A 19,409-nucleotide genomic window follows, 5' to 3' on the forward strand; every position below is an offset into this window, starting at 1 on the left:
GGTTCCTTTAGGGTCTTAGTTTTTAGAGTGCGCAAGGATTTTTAATCAAATTCTGATAGCGATCATCTTGATCAGCTGGGCAGTATTGGGAGGAAACGTGTCAAGGACTTTGGTTTTGACTGTTCTGAATCAGCTGGCAAGAGAATTCAAGGGAAATGCTCCTCTCACAAGTGACCATGAACACTGGCTAGGCGTCACTGTTTGGAAGGGAAGGGAGGCTCCACTGCTGCAGAATGGGTGACCCAAACTGTATGGCCAGGTGAGGGGCCAGGAAGCCATGGCTCAGGTGGGAAGAGCTGGGCTCAGATGGCTGGTCTTTAGGGGAAGGAATCCACTGCCGCTGCCCAGAGTGAGAGGTGAGAGCCTGAATCCCATGAGGGACTTGTGATCGAGTGAACTGGGCAGAGTGCCAAGAGGACTCCTGCTTGGCAGGGGGAAGTTCTCTGATGCTGTAAAGGTGGCGGGGAGGAGCTGGCGCCCTGGAAGAAGATGGCACCTCTTGCAGACAGATGCTAGGCAGCTCCAGTCAGTGCCTGACGAGCGTGAGGCAAGGAAAGCCTACCTGGGCAACACACACAGAGGAGAGGAGGCTCTAACAGACTGTTTCCTTTAAAGATTTCCATAGAAGGTAGGGGCAGTGCTCCATCACCCTGCCTTCTCTACTCCCTGTGAATCAGAAGGCCTCCAGTGGGACTATGCCAAGCTTGGGCCAAGCACTTCTACCTCTGGGAGACCCTAGACCCACCATTCATCTATAGCTACCGAACCCCAGCTCCACAGACTAAGCCGAGTTTCATGGTCTGCAGGACCCAGACTACCCAGGGCGGAGGGGCGCGGCAAAAGGGTAAAAAATGTGACCCAGGCTCTCAGGACAGACACCTGCATTCTGCATCTGGAGGCCTGACGCTCATCTGTAATGTGAGGCTAATGGTCCCTAGACCACCAATCTCTCAGCTCATAAACCCTGAAAGAGGGTGCAACCAGCCATGAGAACTAGGGGTGCTCACCCCTTCCCAGGCCAGCCTGGAGATGAATCAGCTTCCCAGAGAGCCCACAGTGGATAGGGCTCTGGGCTGGCACTTCCCAGTCTCAGGTCACCGAGGGCCTCCTGCACCTAAAACCTCTACCACCAGGCCAGGTTCCCGGAGAAAGACCAAGAAGGATCCCACTGACCTCAATGCCTCTGGCCCAATCTGATGTTATTTTGAAGAAATAAAGGACCTCTATGAGCAACTATTCTGTGACACAGTCCTTTAAGGGTTTGGGGCCTGAATCAGACTGCCTGGATTCAAGTTCTACTCTGACACTTAGAGGTGGGTAACTAGGTAAATTGCTTGACCTTTATAACACAACTCCTCATACTAAGGACTCTTCCATCTTAGGAGTGGTGAGGATTAAATGCTTAGAACTAAACACACTGAAGTAGTTCCAGGACACTAGCCCCTGGGCTTGCCTCCAGGAGGAGAATGGTTGTCCCCCAAGTTTCACAGGGAGGGCCAGGCTCAATCACTAGTGAGAGGCCCAGGGCCCCTTGAAACCAGCAGGGTGGGAGAGGATCCTGGAAGATGCTAGGGAGGCCTTGAATGCCTAGGCTATGACGGTTATGCTGTGGGACGGAACTGGGCAACCTGCTGGTTTGAATTAGGCCCCCACCTCCTACAGCTGTAGCCTATTAGTGCTGAGCTCAGAACAGGAGCAATCCTCCCCGCCACAACCCCACACCCAGAGGTCTATGCTCCCCCACCCTGAAGAGCCCTGGGTTAGCACCTAGCAGGTAGGTGGAACTTCCCTGCCACCCCACGGACTCCATGCTGCAATGTCCCTTTCCGTTCTCTGGCACTGCCCACTCTGCGCTCCCTCCCCCATCGCAGTTACACAGTTCCATACCGCGCCTAGAGAGGCTGTGCCCTGCTCTGCACACACGCACACTTGTGCTGCCGCAGCATGGTTTGAATCTGTTCCTCCTCTCCGACATGGGAGAGAAGTCTGGGGCTAGAAGCTTAGGGAAGTTGTGAGAAAACCCATGAGCTGGCCTCTAGAGGCAGGGGTGTGGCTTTGCTGACCTTGCCAGCACCCAGTCCCAAGTGTCTGAGGATCATCCAGCCCCACCCTTGTCGCCACGAATTCCTGACTTGCCCCTGTGGCATGCGATTCTGGCCTGGGATCCCCCTCCCCAATAATTGGTTCCACCCTATACCCTCCAGAAAGCCTGCCTTGACCAACTCTGAGGGGAAGATCCTGTGGCATGACCCTTTGTAAGACCAAGAGCACGATTCTGCCTTTCTCCATCCGGCCACTCCCACCAGAGGAGAATCTGGATTCTGCTACATCAGATCACATCTAGTTCCCTGCAGATGTTCAACTGTATCTTCCCCTTCTGGCCTGTGCAGGTGCTGTTCTCTCTTCCTCTCCTTTTGCTCTAGTTAGTGTTACTCAACTTTCAGTCCTCAGCTCTGAGGAGCCCCCATTTGAGCCCATCAGACTGAGCTTCCCGCCAGGTCTCATGTGACCCAAGTGCCAGTAGCCTCTCCCAGAGCTTCCTCTGTCCTGGGCTTCCCCAAGTAGATGGACTGTGGGCCAGAAAAGAAAGGGGAACAGCTGGGTCTTCAGGAAGACAGCCCCCCATTCCCTCTCTTCTCACCCAACCTCCAGCCCCTCCTTTGGCTTGACTGCTGCAACCAAGGCCAATCCCCAAAGGGCCAGCAGCCCTACCTTGGTCACGCTGGCCACAAACCCCTGCCAAACCTTGGCTGGGAAGTGGGCCCAGGAGTGTCCCGTGAAGCCCTCTCTGCCAGGCTCCTCCCAGCCTGCGGGGGAGGCTGCTCCAGTCTCCCCTTTCCTTGGCTCCTGATCCAATCTGGCTGTGTGATCTATCCTGCTGTGCCTTCATTGTGCTTATCCAACCAATGGGTACACAATTCCTCTCTTACCACCTCGCAGACCCATGCAAGGATCTGCTGAGTCAGAAGAGGAAGTGGGTTGGGACGGAGGAAGAAGCACAAGGTAGCCCTGAGGTGATGGGCTGGGCAGGCATGCAGGCTGCTCTGGCCTGGCCTCACCTTGAGGCTTTTGGGAGCTGAGCCAGCTGTCTCTGCACCCACCACAGCCACAGAAGTGCAGGATGTCTGCAGTGGCCATTGCTGGGGGCATGTCCCCATCTATGCCCCTTCCTCTCTTCCCATCTCTTTTTCCAGCAGGGTTTCTCCTCACCCTCCATCTGGCTATGTGTTTTCCTCCTCTTTCTCTTGGCACTCTTTAGTCACCCCCATCTTGGCCCGTGAAATGTTCTCTCCCTGGCCCTGGGATGGCCCCGTCTTAAGGGCCTACCCATCCTGGCCTCAGGGGAGGCCCTTGCAGTTTCACAGGACAGACATCAGACTACAGGATGGCGCCTGCCTGGGATCTTGGCCTCTGCTCCATTTCCTTCCCTGGCACCCAGAACCAAGTCACTCTGAAGAGGCCCCAGAGTCCCTGCCCACTCATGAGCAAGGTGGCATACTCAGGGGACACTGCTACAACCAGGCATGGGCGGGTGTGTAAGCGTAAGTGCACACATGAGCAGAGAGGTGGGGGACACTTTGTGGTACTGCCAGGATGGGGGCAATGTGAGGCTGACCACAGATGGGGCAGCCATCAGCTTGGAGTGGGGGCACAGAAAGGCATCTGAATAATGACACGGGCCATAGGAGAGGCCCCCTCTCTGCAACCTGCCGGGACCCTGCCAGGCTCAGCGCCCTGTGGTCCCCACCCTACTGCCTGCTCAGCCTGGCAGCGTTCCTTTGCAGCCTCCTGCCAGCACAGCCAGCCCCCAGCCCCCACTGGTGTCCATGCCAGAGCAGCATTCCGCAGGCCTGGCTGCATCTCCCCAGCAGAGACGGAGCAGGGAGGCCTCTCGGCGGCCGTCAGGCCACACGGCTGGGGGACACAGTGGGACCTGTGCCCTCCCTCCTCTAGTCTTGCCTTCTCCTGGCTCTGGGCCTGTCACGTTAAAGGATTGGATCAATGCAGCTGTGGTACGGGTTCTCGCATCTCCAGTCCTGGGTAGCCCTGGGCAGCCAGAGACCACCACCAGGTCGGTATGGGTCGACCAGAACCAAGTCTTAGAGGCAGAGAACAAAACAAACCCCGTGCTGTCCTGGGGCGGGGGTGGGCGACGAGGCTAGTTGGAGATCCTAGACTCACCCTCAGGTCAGAGCAGCCCAGGCCAGAGGGTGGGGATGGTGACGCGGCCAGGATACGGGGGTTCGGTCCCTCGGTGTGAAGTCGCTCAGGGGAGCAGGTGTAAGCCTTTTCTGCAGCTGGTTGCGGGGCGGGAGAGCCTGGCTTCCCGATTTCAGGGCTGCCTCCTACTCCGACCCCGCCTCTGTGGCGCAGCTGGAGGGCACCGAGGTTAGACTCCGGGACGAACCTCCCGGAGGAAAGGGGGGCTCGGCGCGGGAGAGTGAGGCCAGGGGCCATCCGCTAGGATAGGGGCGGCGGGTCCTGGCCGGAGCCCCCGGCGGCCCGAGGAGGGGCGGGCTGCCCCGGCGCGGCGCGCACCACGCGTGTCCGCGGCCCCCGCCGGCGCGCAGGGCGGCCTGGCCCTTTAAGCGTCCAGACGGCGGCCCCAGCTGACGCGCGGGCTCCAATCGGCGCCCCGCGCCCCCCGCCCGCCGCGCCCGAGGCTCCGGGGCCGCAGCTGCTCGGCGGCTGGACTCGCCGCGGCCCAGCGCCTCCGCCCGCCCGGCCGCGCCCCCGGGGGCCATGGTGGCGGGGCCCTGCGCGGGGGCGGCCCCCAGCGCGGCGCTTCATGGAGCGGCCCCGGCCCGGCCGCCGGGGGCAGCGCGATCCCGCGGGGCCCTGTGAGCCCCCAGCGCCACGGCACCATGGTACGCAAGGCCCTGCCTGTCCCCCCGCTTATCCGCCCACCTGCCCGCTCTGCCCTCTGGAGCGCACGGCCGGCCGGCTCGGAGGAGAGGGCTGTGAGGGGTCTTACCCCTCTGCGGGGACCCCCGACCCCTTCTCTGGGTCCCTGCGGGCTTGGAAGGCGGCGCTCTGACGCGGCCCTCGGCGGGGAAGGGGTTAAATTCCTGGGGTTGGGGCCCGGGCGCGAGAGGCTGAGGTCCTGCTAGGCACTGGCGGAGGGGGGCGCTTCTCTGAGCCCGGGACGGCACCGCCCTCGGAATGGGTGATGGGGGGAGGGGGAGGTCGGATTCCCGCCTGGGCCTTGGGCCACGTGGGCGCTGGAGCCGCCCTGCCTGGGGATTCGGGGCTCCTGGGCCAAATGGGATGGGGGGTGGTACGCCTGAAGCTCCGCTCCAAACTCCTGTGTGACCTTGGGCCGGTCCCCCGCCCTCTCTGGGCCTGTTTCTCTGGAAGGACAGCTGGCGTGAGTTGAGAGGAGGCTGGCACAGACAGCCCCTCCCTAAAAGGAGGAAGCTGGAAGTCATGAGCCGGTACCCCCTTGCTCAGTCTGGGCCCACCCCTGCGATGGAAGGATTGACATGGGAGTAGGGGTGCAGTTGGATGCCCAGATTTCATCCTGGGGTCTCCAGGGAGACGCCAGGGCAGGATAGGGAGCTGGTAGTTTCGTGACAGTGAGGCAGGGGACCCCTCAGGAGTCAAAGTCTCTGACCATGGTGAGCAGCCTCAGCAGGTGTCCCTGGCACCTGGCCTTCCCCCAGCCTGGCTTGGGGGGAGGGTGTGAGGGCATGAAATGCCCTGGCAACAGAAGTGCCTGACTACTCCCCTGGTCTTGTATCTTAGCTGGGCTGGCCTGGACTTGGGGGCGGGGTGTGTGGCTGCAGCTGGCACAGCCAGATGGGGAGGAGCATCTGCATCCTCAGGGAGTCGGCACATCTGGCTGGAGAGGCAGACACAGCTGGTGGGCCCTGTGTGGGAGGTACCAGGCTGGAGGGTAGCCATGCCCTGCCAAGGGGCTGCCGGTTATGGACTCAGGCAGCATCTATGTGCCCAGTCAAGGAAGTCCAGTCAGGGAGCCTGGCTGTAAGGTTCCTGGGCCCCTCAAGGGCCAAGGATGGTGCTGGCTTGGCTGGGGGTGTCGCCTTGGAAATGGAGTCTTTGGGGCAGCACTACCCCCTAGGCTAACGCTTCGTCCCCTGCTGAGGCCAGAGGGGTCCTCACTGGATCCTGGGACCAGATCTGTACATGGGAAATGTCGAGCGCTGCCCTGGCCCCATGGCAGGCAGCACTGGAGGGCATTCCGTGAAGGGGGAGCAGTGGACCGGAGCCCTGTGGCCTAGGGTGGGTACCCCACAACAGATCTGACATTGACAAGTCCTTATCCAAGCCACTTTCCCACCACTGTCTGGCCCCTGGAGGCCCGAGGAACCCCTGTTACAACCAAGTTGCACGCTGACCCCTCACTGACCTGCAGTGGCAGCAACTCTGGGGAGGAGGGTGTAGGTCACCAGAGGTGGTGGTGGGGTCTGGGGAAGCACAGCTGCTCCCCTGGGTGGGAGGGTCCCCAGATACCTCATCCTGCTTTTTAAGTCATTAAAGGCCAAGAAATACTTCCACATGGAGTTATGTCTAGTCCGGCACAGACTGGGTGGCCTTAGCATAGCTAAGAGTCCAGGGGCTCTGCTTCTGCTCACTGTGGGACCCTCCCATTCTGAGCCTCAGTTTCCCCATCTGTGTAATAGGGTTTGGTCCCAGAAGATGAATCAGAATGAGTCAGATGATGGAGATGGGAGGGGGTGGGCATCTCATCCCCATTAGAGTGGTCAGGCCTGGATGGGCCAGCAGTCCTGAGACAGAGGAGCAGATGGGTAGCTTCTTGTCTAGGGGGATGGAGGTGTCGGGGGAGAACTCAAGAGAGATGATAGTGAGAGAGAGAGAGGGAGGGCATGGGGTGGGTGCTGCCCTGGGTTTCTGGGTGTGAAGGGTGAAGCCCAGGGCAGATCTGGCAGCAGTTTGCCCCTGGTGGCTCCCTGAGGCTCATCCCAAGGCCCAGGGCAGATGACTGGAAGGACTGGCATGAAGGGGAGGGGTGGGCTGTGGATGGACGGGACTGGGGTTGCATCTGAGGGCTTCCAGAGAGGTGCATGGGATAGAGGCGCTGATGGCTTTGCAGCAGCAAGGTACCCTCAAATGCAGGAGGCTCTGACTTAGCTGGACAGGGCCTGAGGAGGGCCAGAACCTGGACCTGCGGGGCTGGTCCAGCCAGGCAGGTAGTTGACACATGTTAATTGAACATCTGCTGTGTGCTAGGCCCATGCAAGGGACTAGGCAGCCTGCCTGTCTGTGCTGCCCACCTTTTGGGGAAGCCGCTGTGGGGCGGCCAGGAATAATTACTTTGGGCAATTCACAGGTACTGGATGTGGCCCAAGGGTCTAATAATCTGACCCATCAGATTCAAGGGCCTCGCTCAGGCTCCAGAAGCCCCTAGTGCTGTGACCTCCAAGATGAGGCCATCTCAGAACCTCTGGGCTTGGACTACACCTGACCTGGGACCTGGGGCCCTAGAAGGAAAAGGGTTTGGGATAGGCCTTGGGGGTCTCTGCCTCCAAGCATGGCGGACAGGTAACACAGCTGTGTCTTTTGCCCCCACAGAACCTTCACGTGTGGGGGAGCTGCTGCCGCCAGGCCTGAGGCCACAGGCAGCAGCCTGGCCCAGCTGTGGCTGAGGAAGGAGGGGCTGGCTGGATCTTACCCGCCTTCTCCAGCAGGGCAGCGGGGCCAGGGTGGGAAGGATCCAGGCCGTCGGCCTGGATTTCTTCACAGGAGTTTCTGCCTCTGCAAGGCTTCAGGCCTAGGCCTTGAGGCCCGCTGTGGGGGAGGTGAGGGGGTTCCCTCAGGGGCTGCCCCAGGGGTGCAGTGGCCAGAGGCAGAGCAGGGAGCCAGGGAGCCCGACTTCTGCTCTGGAGGTGCCTGGGGTCACAGGCTTGCTTTTATCTGTATGTGAGTGAGTGTGGAGGAGAGAATGCACGGGGCGCCGAAATGCGGAAGGGATGCCTCTGGGGAGGTGACCCATTCCTGGTTTGCTGGGGTCGGCCCTGGTTTTAGCATCAGAAGTCCCGCATCCCAGGAAACCCCTAGGTTCCTGGACCACCTGGACAGCTGGTCACCCTCGAACCTTTTCCTTCCCCTTTCCTCCTCTTCCCCTTCCCTTCCCGGGATGACTTCTCGCATTTCACAGTGGAAGAGCTGGAGGCCCAGAAAAGTTAACCACTGACCCAGGAGCTGATAGGCGGCCTCAGAAGGTCAAGACCAGAGTTTGAGCTCTGAGGGACAGCGAACTTGGGCTTGAATCCTTGCTCCCCCTCGGCCTTGCTTGGGCTCCGGCACCTTCTCTGTAACGTGGAACCAGGAGTGATGGGTGAGCCGCCTCCCGGATGGCCTTGACCTGACCTGTGCCCTCTGCCCCGCAGTTGCTGGTTGAGAAGACGACGGACTCACCGGCGGCCGAGTTCTCTCTGGTGGAGGACGTGGCGCTGCACTTCGCCTGCTTGATGGGCCGCCTGAACGAGCAGCGCCTCTTCCAGCCCGACCTGTGTGACGTGGACCTGGTGCTGGTGCCCCAGCGCAGCGTCTTCCCGGCCCACAAGGGTGTGCTGGCCGCCTACAGCCAGTTCTTCCACTCACTCTTCACCCAGAACAAGCAGCTGCAGCGTGTGGAGCTGTCCCTGGAGGCGCTGGCGCCTGGCGGCCTGCAGCAGATCCTCAACTTCATCTACACGTCCAAGCTGCTGGTCAACGCGGCCAACGTCCACGAGGTGCTCAGCGCCGCCTCGCTGCTGCAGATGGCCGACATCGCCGCGTCCTGCCAGGAGCTGCTGGACGCGCGCTCCCTTGGCCCCCCGGGCCCTGGCGCCGTGGCCCTCGCCCAGCCCGCTGCCAGCTGCACGCCGGCCGCGCCCCCCTACTACTGTGACATCAAGCAGGAGGCTGACGCCCCGGGCCTGCCCAAGATCTACGCCCGCGAGGGCCCCGACCCCTACTCGGTGCGCGTTGAGGACGGGGCTGGGGCCACGGGGGGCACGGTGCCTGCCACCATCGGGCCGGCTCAGCCCTTCTTCAAGGAAGAGAAGGAGGGTGGTGTGGAGGAGGCCGGCGGGCCCCCGGCCAGCTTGTGCAAGCTGGAGGGTGGGGAGGAGCTGGAGGAAGAGCTTGGGGGTTCTGGCACCTACAGTCACCGGGAACAGTCCCAGATCATCGTGGAGGTGAACCTCAACAACCAGACACTGCACGTGTCCACAGGGCCCGAGGGGAAGCCAGGCACTGCCACCGGCCCGGCCACCATGGTGCTGGGCCAAGAGGATGGGCTGCAGAGACACTCAGAGGAGGAGGAGGAGGATGAGGAGGAGGAGGAGGAAGAAGAAGAGGAGGAGGAGGAAGAGGAGGGCCGCGGCAGCGGAGGAGAGGAGGAGGAGGAGGAGGAGGAGGGTGGCAGTCAGGGAGAGGAGGACGATGACGAGGAGGAGGGAGGGCACAGCGAGCAGGAGGAGGAGGAGGAGGAGGAGGAAGGGCACAGCGAGCAGGACCAGGAGAGCTCTGAGGAGGAGGAGGAGGAGGAGGAGGACGGGGAGGCAGCGGGCGGGCAGGGGCCGGGGCGCCGTGGCAGCCGGGCAGACCCCCCACCCCACAGTCGCATGGCAACACGGTCCGCCCGGCGCCGGGGCCCCCCTGATCCCGAGGAGGCGGGGCGGCAGGGTGGGAAGCGGCCAAAGCCCCCCACAGGAGGGGCTCCTGCCCCGGCTCGAGGGCCACAGGCCGCTGACGGTCTAGGGGCAAAGGTGAAGCTGGAGGAGAAGCAGCACCATCCGTGCCAGAAGTGCCCGCGTGTTTTCAACAACCGCTGGTACCTGGAGAAGCACATGAACGTGACCCACAGCCGCATGCAGATCTGCGACCAGTGTGGCAAGCGCTTCCTGCTGGAGAGCGAGCTGCTGCTGCACCGGCAGACAGACTGCGAGCGCAACATTCAGGTGGGCTCCGGGGTGGGCTCACGTGGGCAGCCATCCAGACTGGGCCAGGCTGGAACTGGGCCCTGGGCACCCAGTGTCTTACTGCCTGCACTGCCCACACAGTCTGCTAAGACAGGCTTAGCTCCCTGGACAGTGGAACCAGCCCAGGTCCAAGGGTGAGCCCAGGGTGATGCTTGCTCAAGGGATGACATCAGGGAGTGCTTCCTGGAGGAGGCGGATGGAGCTGGGCTTCAGCATGTGCAGAGATGTGCAGATAGGATTGGAACAAACAGTACCCTTGGCCGGAAGGGCAGAGGGGAGCATGGACCCTGGAGGATGAGAGGAGAGTGTCTGAGCACCTGAGGCTGGGGACAGCCAGCTCTGAGGAGGGATGAGTCAGTGTTTTCGTAAATCTTTGGGCTGCCTCAAGGCCAGCAGGGCCACCATGTATAGTTTGGCAGGTAGTGCACTGCACAAAAGCACAGATGAGGGGAGGAGGGGTTTGCCCAGAAGGGGGCGCCATTTTCCACTTGCTGCAAAGGCCGAATGGAGCTCGGGGCAACCTGGCAAGAGGAAACCCCTGCATTCAGCTTGTTGGAGGTACCAGCTGGCCTGGCTTTGGGGAAGAGGTACCGGACGAGCAGTTTGGGAAGCGCAGGGGCTGCCAGGGCCAAACAGGGGAGATGGGCTGGCTGCCAAGCCTTGAGCCAGCCTGTGTCTGGGCCAACCTGGCCTTTCAGGGTATAGAGGCAGCACAGCAGCCGGGCTGGCTTTTGCCTTTTCCGGCTGGGAGTGAGACTGGGGGGCAGTGGGTAGGCGGGTGCTAATTGCCTGAACTAATTGCTAATTGCAGTGCCCTGTGGAGAAAGTGTTACCTGGGGGTTACCTGGATTCCTGCCCCACCTTCATGCACACGCTCCCACTTGTCTGCCTGCTGGGCTGCCCTTTGACTCTCCAGATGCACACACCTGAGCTTTCCTCCTGAAGGGGAAGACGCTTGTACCTCTTCCGCCCTGGGCACCCTGACCCAATTTCTGCCTGAGTCCTGGCCTACTGCAGGGATGGGTAGGACAAGGGCCCAGGAGAAGAGGAGGAGGGGAGTGTGGCCCCCGAGGTTCCTGCCACCGTCTGTTGCCTGATAGGCCCTTGTACCTTCTACAGTGCCCAGCCCTTTGGAGCCTATCTCCTTGGGGGTCTCCATGGTGTCAGGGCATGGGGCCCAGCGGGGGGAGGCCGCAGAGATAATGCCCCAGCTCTGCCAGGACCTGTTGCTGAGGGGCTCCTCCGGGAACTGCGTGGCCTTCTCACCCCCTGGGGCCCCTCCGCCAGGTGTGTCCCCTCTCTGTGGAAAGGTGCCTTGTGGAAATGAGCACAGGGGAAGGACTTCCTGGAAGGGGTGGCCCCTGACCCTAGTGAGGTCAGGATGCGGGACCCACTCTGGGTGGGTGAGTAGGGAGCTAGCACCCCCACCTCTCAGGACATCCCATCTGGCTGGCCCTTGGCCATCAAGGCCTCTCTCTCCAGCACTGTTCAGGGAGGGAAACTGAGGCCCAGAGAGGGGCAGTGACTTGTCCTAGGTCACGTGGTCCTGACCCAGGGCCTAAAATCTTCTCACCCCACAGTGTGTGACGTGTGGCAAAGCTTTTAAGAAGCTCTGGTCCCTCCACGAGCACAATAAGATTGTGCACGGCTACGCAGAAAAGAAGTTCTCCTGTGAGATTTGCGAGAAGAAGTTCTACACCATGGCTCACGTGCGCAAGCACATGGTCGGTACGTCTAGGTGGGTGGGGGATGGAGCCTGAGGTCCAGGCGGGCCAGCTGTTGGGTGTGCTGAGAAGCACTTCACATCTGAGGGCAATATGAAGGGGTGAGATGGCCCCTCGTAGGTGGGGGTGGGGGCTGGTTGCAGGGGCAGGTGCGTCCTGGACAGGCTCTGCGGCCAGGGCTGCCATGTACAGTTGGGCAGGTTGCACATGGCACAAGGGCTCCCGGACAAGATGGCAGGTGGGGACCAGAATCCAGCTAGCACACTGCCAACCATGCTGTGTATCCTGACATGGGGCTCTGTCCACCAGAGCACCTTTTTCTAAATTACACAAAGTGCCGTATGAGCTGACAGGCCCAGTCTCAGTCTGAGGACAGCTGTGCCTCTGACAGGACTTCAGACTTCTCTGAATGCAACTATCCCCCAGGGTTCGTACCTGGACACAGTAAGGAGGCCCCCAGGTGTGTTTTGGGCCACTTCACTGCCTTGGGCATGGCTGTCCCTTCTCTCTAGGTGGGCCTGGCTAGGAGTCTGGTGTCCAGATGGGCCCCCTTTCTTTGCCTGCTTGGGGCCTGGAGCTCTAGGTAGGCGTAGCCAAGTGGGGGCAGTGGGCCCTGGCCAGGCCTTACCCCCTTTCTTCTGCCAGACAGTGCTGGAGGCCTCCAGCATGAACTGACTGGGAGCTGGGACCCTGGGGTCTAGGTAGAGCCAGGAGCATGCTGGGTAACCCTGGATTGGTGGTCCTTCCTGGGCTTGGATTCCCCAGCTCTGAAGTCTGAGGGGGAGCCTCTGTGTTTCCAATTGCTTCCTCCCAGATCTTCCTTGGAGTTTGTTCTGGGGGGAGCGCAGGTAACTCCCTCTGGATGGCACGGGACCCAAGGCTGAGGCCTTTACAGGTGCCACCTCTGTAAAACCCAGCCACCCCGGAGGCCCAGGACCACTCTACCCTCCGTTTATAGAAGAGGATGCTGAGGCCCAAAGAGGCCATGCAGGGAGCCTGTGGCTGAGCCAGGATTTGAGCCAAGGCCAGTCCCACTTGGAATCCTATCTTTCCCCGAAGTTTTGGGAGTGAGGTGGCCTTGGCTGTTTCCCTTGCCCAGAGACTAAAGAACCATGAGGGCCTCCATGCTTGTCTGGCCAGACAGAGAGACCTAGCCGGGAGGGAAGGGGCCTCACCTGGGGGACAGAGGCTATATGGGGCAGGCCCCAGGGTAGGTGGTGCCCCGGAAGGCGGGATCTGGGCTGGATGTGGGGGGTGGTCAGGCAGGGGTCCCCTGGGAGGAGCCAGACAGGTCCCCTCCGAGATGTCATGGCCATGGTACCTGCCCTGTAGCCCACACCAAGGACATGCCCTTCACCTGTGAGACCTGTGGGAAGTCCTTCAAACGCAGCATGTCACTCAAGGTGCACTCACTGCAGCACTCCGGGGAGAAGCCGTTCAGATGCGAGGTGAGCTCCCTTCTCCTGCCCCAGGAGCCACCCTGGACAGGGCAGGAGCTGCTTCAAAACCAGGGGTTGGGGTACTGGAGGAGAGGATGCAGAAAGAGAGGGGCCCCTCCTTGATGTCTTCCTCCCACTCCATCCTTACCTGGTTGCCCAGCTGCACCTCCCCACACACCCCTGCCACCCCACTCTCACCCAGTCCCTAGAGGTTCAGGGTGGGGAAGTCTGCATGGGCTGGAACCAGGGGGCAGGCTCTCTGGAGAGGTGGAGGAAGGAGCATCTTGGGCAGAGAGATCAGAGATGGAGCTGCAGGTGGGGATGAGGGGGGCCTTTGGACAAGGAGGAAGGAGGGAGGGCCTTAAGCATGAGGGCTCCCTCCACTCTGCGGCCTTTTCCCACTTCCTGACCCCCATTCCTGCTGGGGCCCTGCCTGCCATGGCCTCTGCACCTGTGCCCGTGCACTGGCCCACCCCAAGAGCCCCTCGGCTGGCCTCTGTGTCCACACCTCCTTGCCCAAGAGTCCCTCCCCATGTGAGTCCTTCCCACAGCCCTGTGGTCTTGGGACAGCACTTCCCTCCCTGAAGGCTGTTCCCCGCTCTGCCCTGGGTCTCGCCCCTTCCCCCTCAGAACTGCAACGAGCGCTTCCAGTACAAGTACCAGCTGCGGTCACACATGAGCATCCACATCGGCCACAAGCAGTTCATGTGCCAGTGGTGTGGCAAGGACTTCAACATGAAGCAGTACTTTGACGAGCACATGAAGACCCACACAGGTACAGCTGCCCTCCGGGAGGAGCTGCCACTTCTCTGCCATGAGGCTCAGTGCTGGCCTCCCTGCCTCCCAAGGCTGGGCGAGGCTGGTACGGGATGGCCCAGGGTGGGGAGGATCCGAGAGTGCCAGGGCCGGGCCCTGGGATGGTCCCCTGGACGTGGGGAGGCTGGCCCCGCGCGGGGGCGTAGCGGGCCCCCAGCCGCCCCAAACGGCCCATCGCCGCCCACCCCGCAGGGGAGAAGCCCTACATCTGCGAGATCTGCGGCAAGAGCTTCACCAGCCGGCCCAACATGAAGCGGCACCGGCGCACGCACACCGGCGAGAAGCCCTACCCCTGCGACGTGTGCGGCCAGCGCTTCCGCTTCTCCAACATGCTCAAGGCGCACAAGGAGAAGTGCTTCCGCGTCAGCCACCCGCTGGCCGGCGACGGCGCGCCCGCCGCCCCGGGGCTGCCCCCCGCCCCGCCCCAGGCCCCGCCCCTGCTGCCCGGGCCGCCGCAGGCCCCGCCGCCCCCGCCGCACCTGCCGGCCCCGCCGCCGCTCTTCCCCAGCGCCGCCAGCCCCGCGGGGAGGCTGAACCCCAGCAACTAACGGCCTGCCCGCCGCCGCACGGGGCCCGGGACCCGCCCCTCCTCCTGGCGGGGGGCAGCAGCGCCTCCAGAGCTGGCTAGACACGCGCGGCCCGAGGCCCCGGCCCCGGGGGGCTGTGCGGGCTGGCAGCCCCCAGCGCTGGCGGCGGACACGTCTCTCGCAAGGGCCCCCTTTCAGTGACTCCTTGAAGCCTTTCCTTTTTTTTGGTTGGTTGGTTGGGTTTTGGAAGTGGAGGAAAAAGGCAAGCGAGGAAACTATAGGCAGCTTCCCCCTCCAGGTGAGGGGGTGCTGGAGGCAGCAGGTACTGGGGGGGGGGGGGGCCTGGGGAGCAGGTGTGACTGGTCACGCTGCTGAGGCCTAAGCCAGAGGGGGGTGGCCAGGCCCAGTCCCGGTCACCTTCAGCCGCTCACCCCCACCTCTCCTGAGCCCCCTAACTTGCCCCTCATCCTGGAGGTTTGGGGCAAAAGTTGGGGTGACGTCCCTTTTTGGAGGAGTCGTGGACCCAGTGTGAGGGCTGTGGGTGTCGAGGCAGGGACTTGAGCCTGGATGCCCGGGGGGCGTGGTGGGTGGGCATGGTGAGGTGTGAAGACTGCTGCTCTGCAGTGTGGGGGGGACGGGGCGGGCAGGGGCTGGACCCCGGCATTTGCTTTCGCCACTCAACCCTGCCGGCAAGCACAGGGATCTGCAGCCTGCACCGGGCTGCGCCAAGGGCCCTGGGTCCTGGAGGAGATGTCCCCAGAAGCCGCTGGGCCTCAGGGTGTTGTGGGCCAGGCCCTGGGTGAGCAGATGGGCTGGCTCCCACAGCACCAGCTCCCAGGGACTGCAGCCCAGGAGCCCCTGCACATGGGTGGACCCCAGGGCAAGACCCTAAAGAGGAGGCTTGGACAGATGTTCTGAGGTTTCAAGGTGCTATCCGTGGGGCAGGGGGCAGGGCAGCTGTTCACGGAGCACCCCATCCCTCACCAGCTGCCCCGGCCGAATCTCCCACACTAGAGATGTGTGTGTCTGTGTCCGTCTCTGCTCCCTGAAGGCAGCACAGGCCTCAACCACTCCCTAGGCCTGGCCACAACCCGCCTCTGGCTGGTGTCCAGTGGCCTTGTCCCTCCTGGGCCTCTGTGCTCATGGGTGGGGCGAGGAGCCTGCATGATCAGGCCCTGGGGGTCAGGGTCGGGGTATTGGGAGAGCCCTAGCCTGTGCCCAATGCTTGCCTTCATGAGGCCAGCACTAATAGGACATCCTTTTTTGTTGTCATTTAATGTCTTTATTCCTGCCTTTACGTGGGGAGGAAGGTTCCATAAGCTACACCTTTCCTAGTCAAGCTCTTTCCTGTTGTGTTTATACAGTTTTGTTTGTTATACTCTTTGCACCTTAAACCCCTCGACTACCCCCACACCACCACCTTCCCAGCATGGCTGGAGTGGGAAGAGGCCTGAGCCCCGGGGGTGGGTTGGGGGCACTGGTCCCCTCAGCCCTTGGGCTGAGGGGGTCGGGACCCCTCTGACCTCCTTGTAAGGCCCAGGGCCCTGGGGCAGGGGGCTGGGGACATTTTAATCATCAATAAACGAAGCACTTTATTCTGTACAGATGTGGGCAAGCCCGAGGAGCCCGAGTGATTTGAGGATTTAGAATCCAAGCCACACACAGCCCAGATTGTTCTCTGGGCTTAGAGGGGACAGTACCCTGGCCCTGCTGAGTTTGGGGCTGTAGCAGGAACAGTGCGAGCCAGAGCCTACGTACGCACCCTCAGATGCCCCTGCCGTTCTCTGGGGAGAAAAAGTGGGCCCCTCCCCAAGAGAGGAAAGCTCCTTGTCTGGCTCCCAGGACTGCGGCTCCCCCATCCCAAGGCTGGGAGTTCCAGCCTCATACAGGGTCAGGGCTGCGCCTCTCAGGCTCCCGCTTTACTGTAGCTCTTTCCTCTCCTGCATCCCTTGATCTCTGGGCTTCCATATGTCCTCAGGGTCCTCCCCTCCCTGCTTCCTCCTTCCCCTGGCTATTTCTAGCCTCTGGTCCCGGTGCCTGGCAGCTTCAGAGCTGGCCCACATTTTCCGAAGAAAAGTCTGATCTCTTCAAATGGGCTGTAGGCTGGGACTCCCATGAGTTTCCCATCCCCTGTTGTTGACACTGGGGTTTCCCATAGGGGCTGGTGGCCCCGTCACCTGCTACCCTCACTGCAGCCTTAGTGAACCTTGGGGCCCTGGCCAGGCTGGGCCGCTGGTGCATGAGGCCAGACTTGAGAAGCAGAAGCTGGAGATGGGTGTGGGGAGCTGGTGGCAAGACCCTGTCCCAGGACGTGGGTCTCCTGTTCTTGTACACTTCCCCTCTCAGGGCACAAGAGGGGTCCAGACTGCAAGCTGGGCGCTGGTCACATGGTCGTTGTAGCTGTAGGTGGGCACAGCCAACCCCTCTCCTGGGAGGCCCCTGTCCCAGTGGGGACAGGAGCCCTGTGTCCCTGGTGCTAAATGCTCTCTTCCCCCCGGGCCAGTGTTGGTGGGAGCTCCTTTCTGGCCAGACCACAAGGGTCTGAAGCAATAATGGAACCTCAGCAGTGCCAGTGTGTAGGGGTTCTTGTTTTACCAGCTCTTACATTTCCTTTTTAATCGTTCAAACAAATGAACAAGCACCTGGATATTGGCCTGAGGGGACTGGGGCGGCATACCCACTTCCCAGGGCTGGTGGGGGGGAGGGGCTTGGGATCCTCACTCCCCACTGGAGATCTGCCAGGGGCTCCCTCTGTCCCGCTGGACGCAGCCCATTTGGCCAAGACCTCAAGTCCAGAACCTGGGCCTGCCCACTCTCCGGCTCCCCTTGTCCTCCCTGGTCTTGGGCCAGCTGGGGGGTGCGTGGCCAGAGAGATGAGGTGGGCCTCAAGCCCCGTGACCACAGTTCTAGGAAGCTGGGCTGGGAGCAGAGCCTGAGCCTGCGATCCTGACGCATTCCGCCGTAGCCGGCACACACCCCTCGGGGGAGCTCGGTGGCAGGACGGCTGTGCCCAGGCGTGTGGACCCTTGATGTCTGGCCCCGTGTGGCCACCCCACAGCCCCCGAGTGCGTGGGGGACAGCAGGAGGGCGAGGAGAAGCGTGAAGGGGAATAAAGGCAGTACAACTGTCCCTTGGCCCAGCCTCTTCTTTACACATTGCCGCCCTGACTGTTGGCTGAAAAGACTTGGACCAGAGCAAGGGCCGCGCGGAACCTGACAGCGTGGCCAAAGCCCACATGGAGCCCTGTGCCCTGAGCATCTGCACACCCCGTCTCCTTCCCTTGAGGGTGGGCTGGGCTCCCGGGGGACATCCAGAGTCAGGAGCAGAGGTCTGAAGGAGCCAGATGTCAGCGCCCAGGAGGACATCTCAGGTGGAAGACAGGGCCAGGAGGGAGCAGGCAGGTCCCCCTGCAGACCTCTGAGAATTATTTCACTGGAGCACCGGCTCTGGGCAGGATAGAACTCTAGGCTGTGGGGACACGTGGTGAATGAGGCCCCCAGGTATGTGGCACTTGGCCCCAGATACCTGGAGAGGGGCATGCCCGGGCGGGGCTAGGATCCGAGGCTGGTGGGAGGGTTCACTAACCAGCCAGAGGGCGGGTACAGGTTCCCAGGATGAGGACACTGCCTTCCACACAGTCCCGCTCCTCTCAAGGGAAGAGGGGCTCACTCAAGTCACCCTGAAAATGAAGCTTGCTGACAGGCCTGCCGCCCGGCTGCTCGCACAGTGTTTTGCGGAGACACAGCTTCTCTCCGTTTCCCCTCTGCTGCTCGTCCGTCTGTGGTCTTTGTGCTGCCTCCCCACACAGCCCCTTCCCTTCGGGCCCACCGTGCTGTGAGCAACAGCCCTGTGCCACACACCATTGTTTTCTATAGAATCCCTGGAAAAATACCGATTTTTTTTAAATTGAAGTTTTACTTGGACATAGTTGAAGAAACCAAATATTGATACTTCTAGAATTTTTGTTTTTAACAAAACCCTGCAGTTCCCTGCACTGCCACCTTTCCAGCTCCCAATAGGTGAGCAGTTCGAATTCAGTTGGTATTTTTTGGTGTTTTCATGCCCACAAAAAGCACACCTCCAACACTACTTACCTGATTTTTTTCAGTTTTAGGCATCGGCTACTGATGTATTTCTTCAACACTCCTATCACACGAACATTCCACACACAGTTTCCCTTCTCCCTTCCTCCCAGTATGGTTATATTATTATTGGGGGTTAGATTAATATTTAGTGTATATATTATGACTATGTAAACACTGATCTCAACCAAGCCATATAATAGAATATGATTCCATTTCTTTTCTTGCAAAACTTCTTACGTTTGTCTCTTTTAAATGTGATTTACTTCCATTTCTCTGTGCTTATCACCGCTGCGTTCCCAGACCCTTTGCCATAAATGCAGTTTTCCTTCCAATATGTGCAAACACAGCGGGTGTTGCAGCGGTTTCATCACTCTCGTAACCAGGGAGCAGTGCAGCAAGGTGACCCTGGGGTGCACACACTGCAGACAGCTCCCAAGAGAAGGCTTGAGAAGCTGCCGAACAACATCCCCCAGCCCGTCGTTCCCTGTCACACTTTGCTGAGACTGTATCCCTTTCAGTTCATTGCAGAGATCTTTAGATTCTAGAAGGTTGTGTCTTAGTGGCCTCCTTTTTCCTAACCCTAAAATTTACCTTCCTCTCAAGACCATTTCAGGGAATTAAATTCCAAAGAGCTTGACTGTTTCTTTCACCCTTACACAGGAGTGAGTTTGCCTGGGTCTGGAATTCAGGCTGGAAGCCATTTCCCTCAGAATTTTAGATGCCGGCGTTTCTGTTGAGAAGCCCAGTGCCGTACAGTGTAAAAGGGTGAAGTCAGATGACAGTATCCTCTGATTCAACTACAAGCCCCGGAGTCATACTTCCCGCCTCCCATATCTGATCCCTGGGCATGTCCTTTGCTGAGAATAGA

The 19,409-nt window shown here is 60.8% G+C and overlaps 1 protein-coding gene across 2 annotated transcripts; it reads left to right on the forward strand.

Annotated features, from left to right (window-relative positions):
• Window positions 1-3,861: 3,861 nt before the first annotated feature.
• On the forward strand, window positions 3,862-16,058 carry ZBTB47 (zinc finger and BTB domain containing 47). 2 transcript variants are annotated; one of them, XM_057705887.1, is made up of 6 exons: window positions 3,862-4,072; window positions 8,373-9,929; window positions 11,531-11,678; window positions 13,007-13,122; window positions 13,744-13,888; window positions 14,122-16,058. In XM_057705887.1, exons 2-6 carry the CDS (start codon window positions 8,454-8,456, stop codon window positions 14,475-14,477), a joined length of 2,241 nt encoding a protein of 746 aa, XP_057561870.1. In that variant the 5' UTR covers window positions 3,862-4,072; window positions 8,373-8,453; the 3' UTR covers window positions 14,478-16,058. The 2 variants fall into 2 exon arrangements, with proteins under 2 accessions (XP_057561870.1, XP_057561869.1); XM_057705886.1 differs by lacking the exon at window positions 3,862-4,072 and adding an exon at window positions 4,547-4,868.
• Window positions 16,059-19,409: the final 3,351 nt, after the last annotated feature.

Source organism: Hippopotamus amphibius, chromosome 13, assembly GCF_030028045.1.
Source record: "Hippopotamus amphibius kiboko isolate mHipAmp2 chromosome 13, mHipAmp2.hap2, whole genome shotgun sequence".
In the NCBI taxonomy this organism is placed as follows: Eukaryota; Metazoa; Chordata; class Mammalia; order Artiodactyla; family Hippopotamidae; genus Hippopotamus; species Hippopotamus amphibius.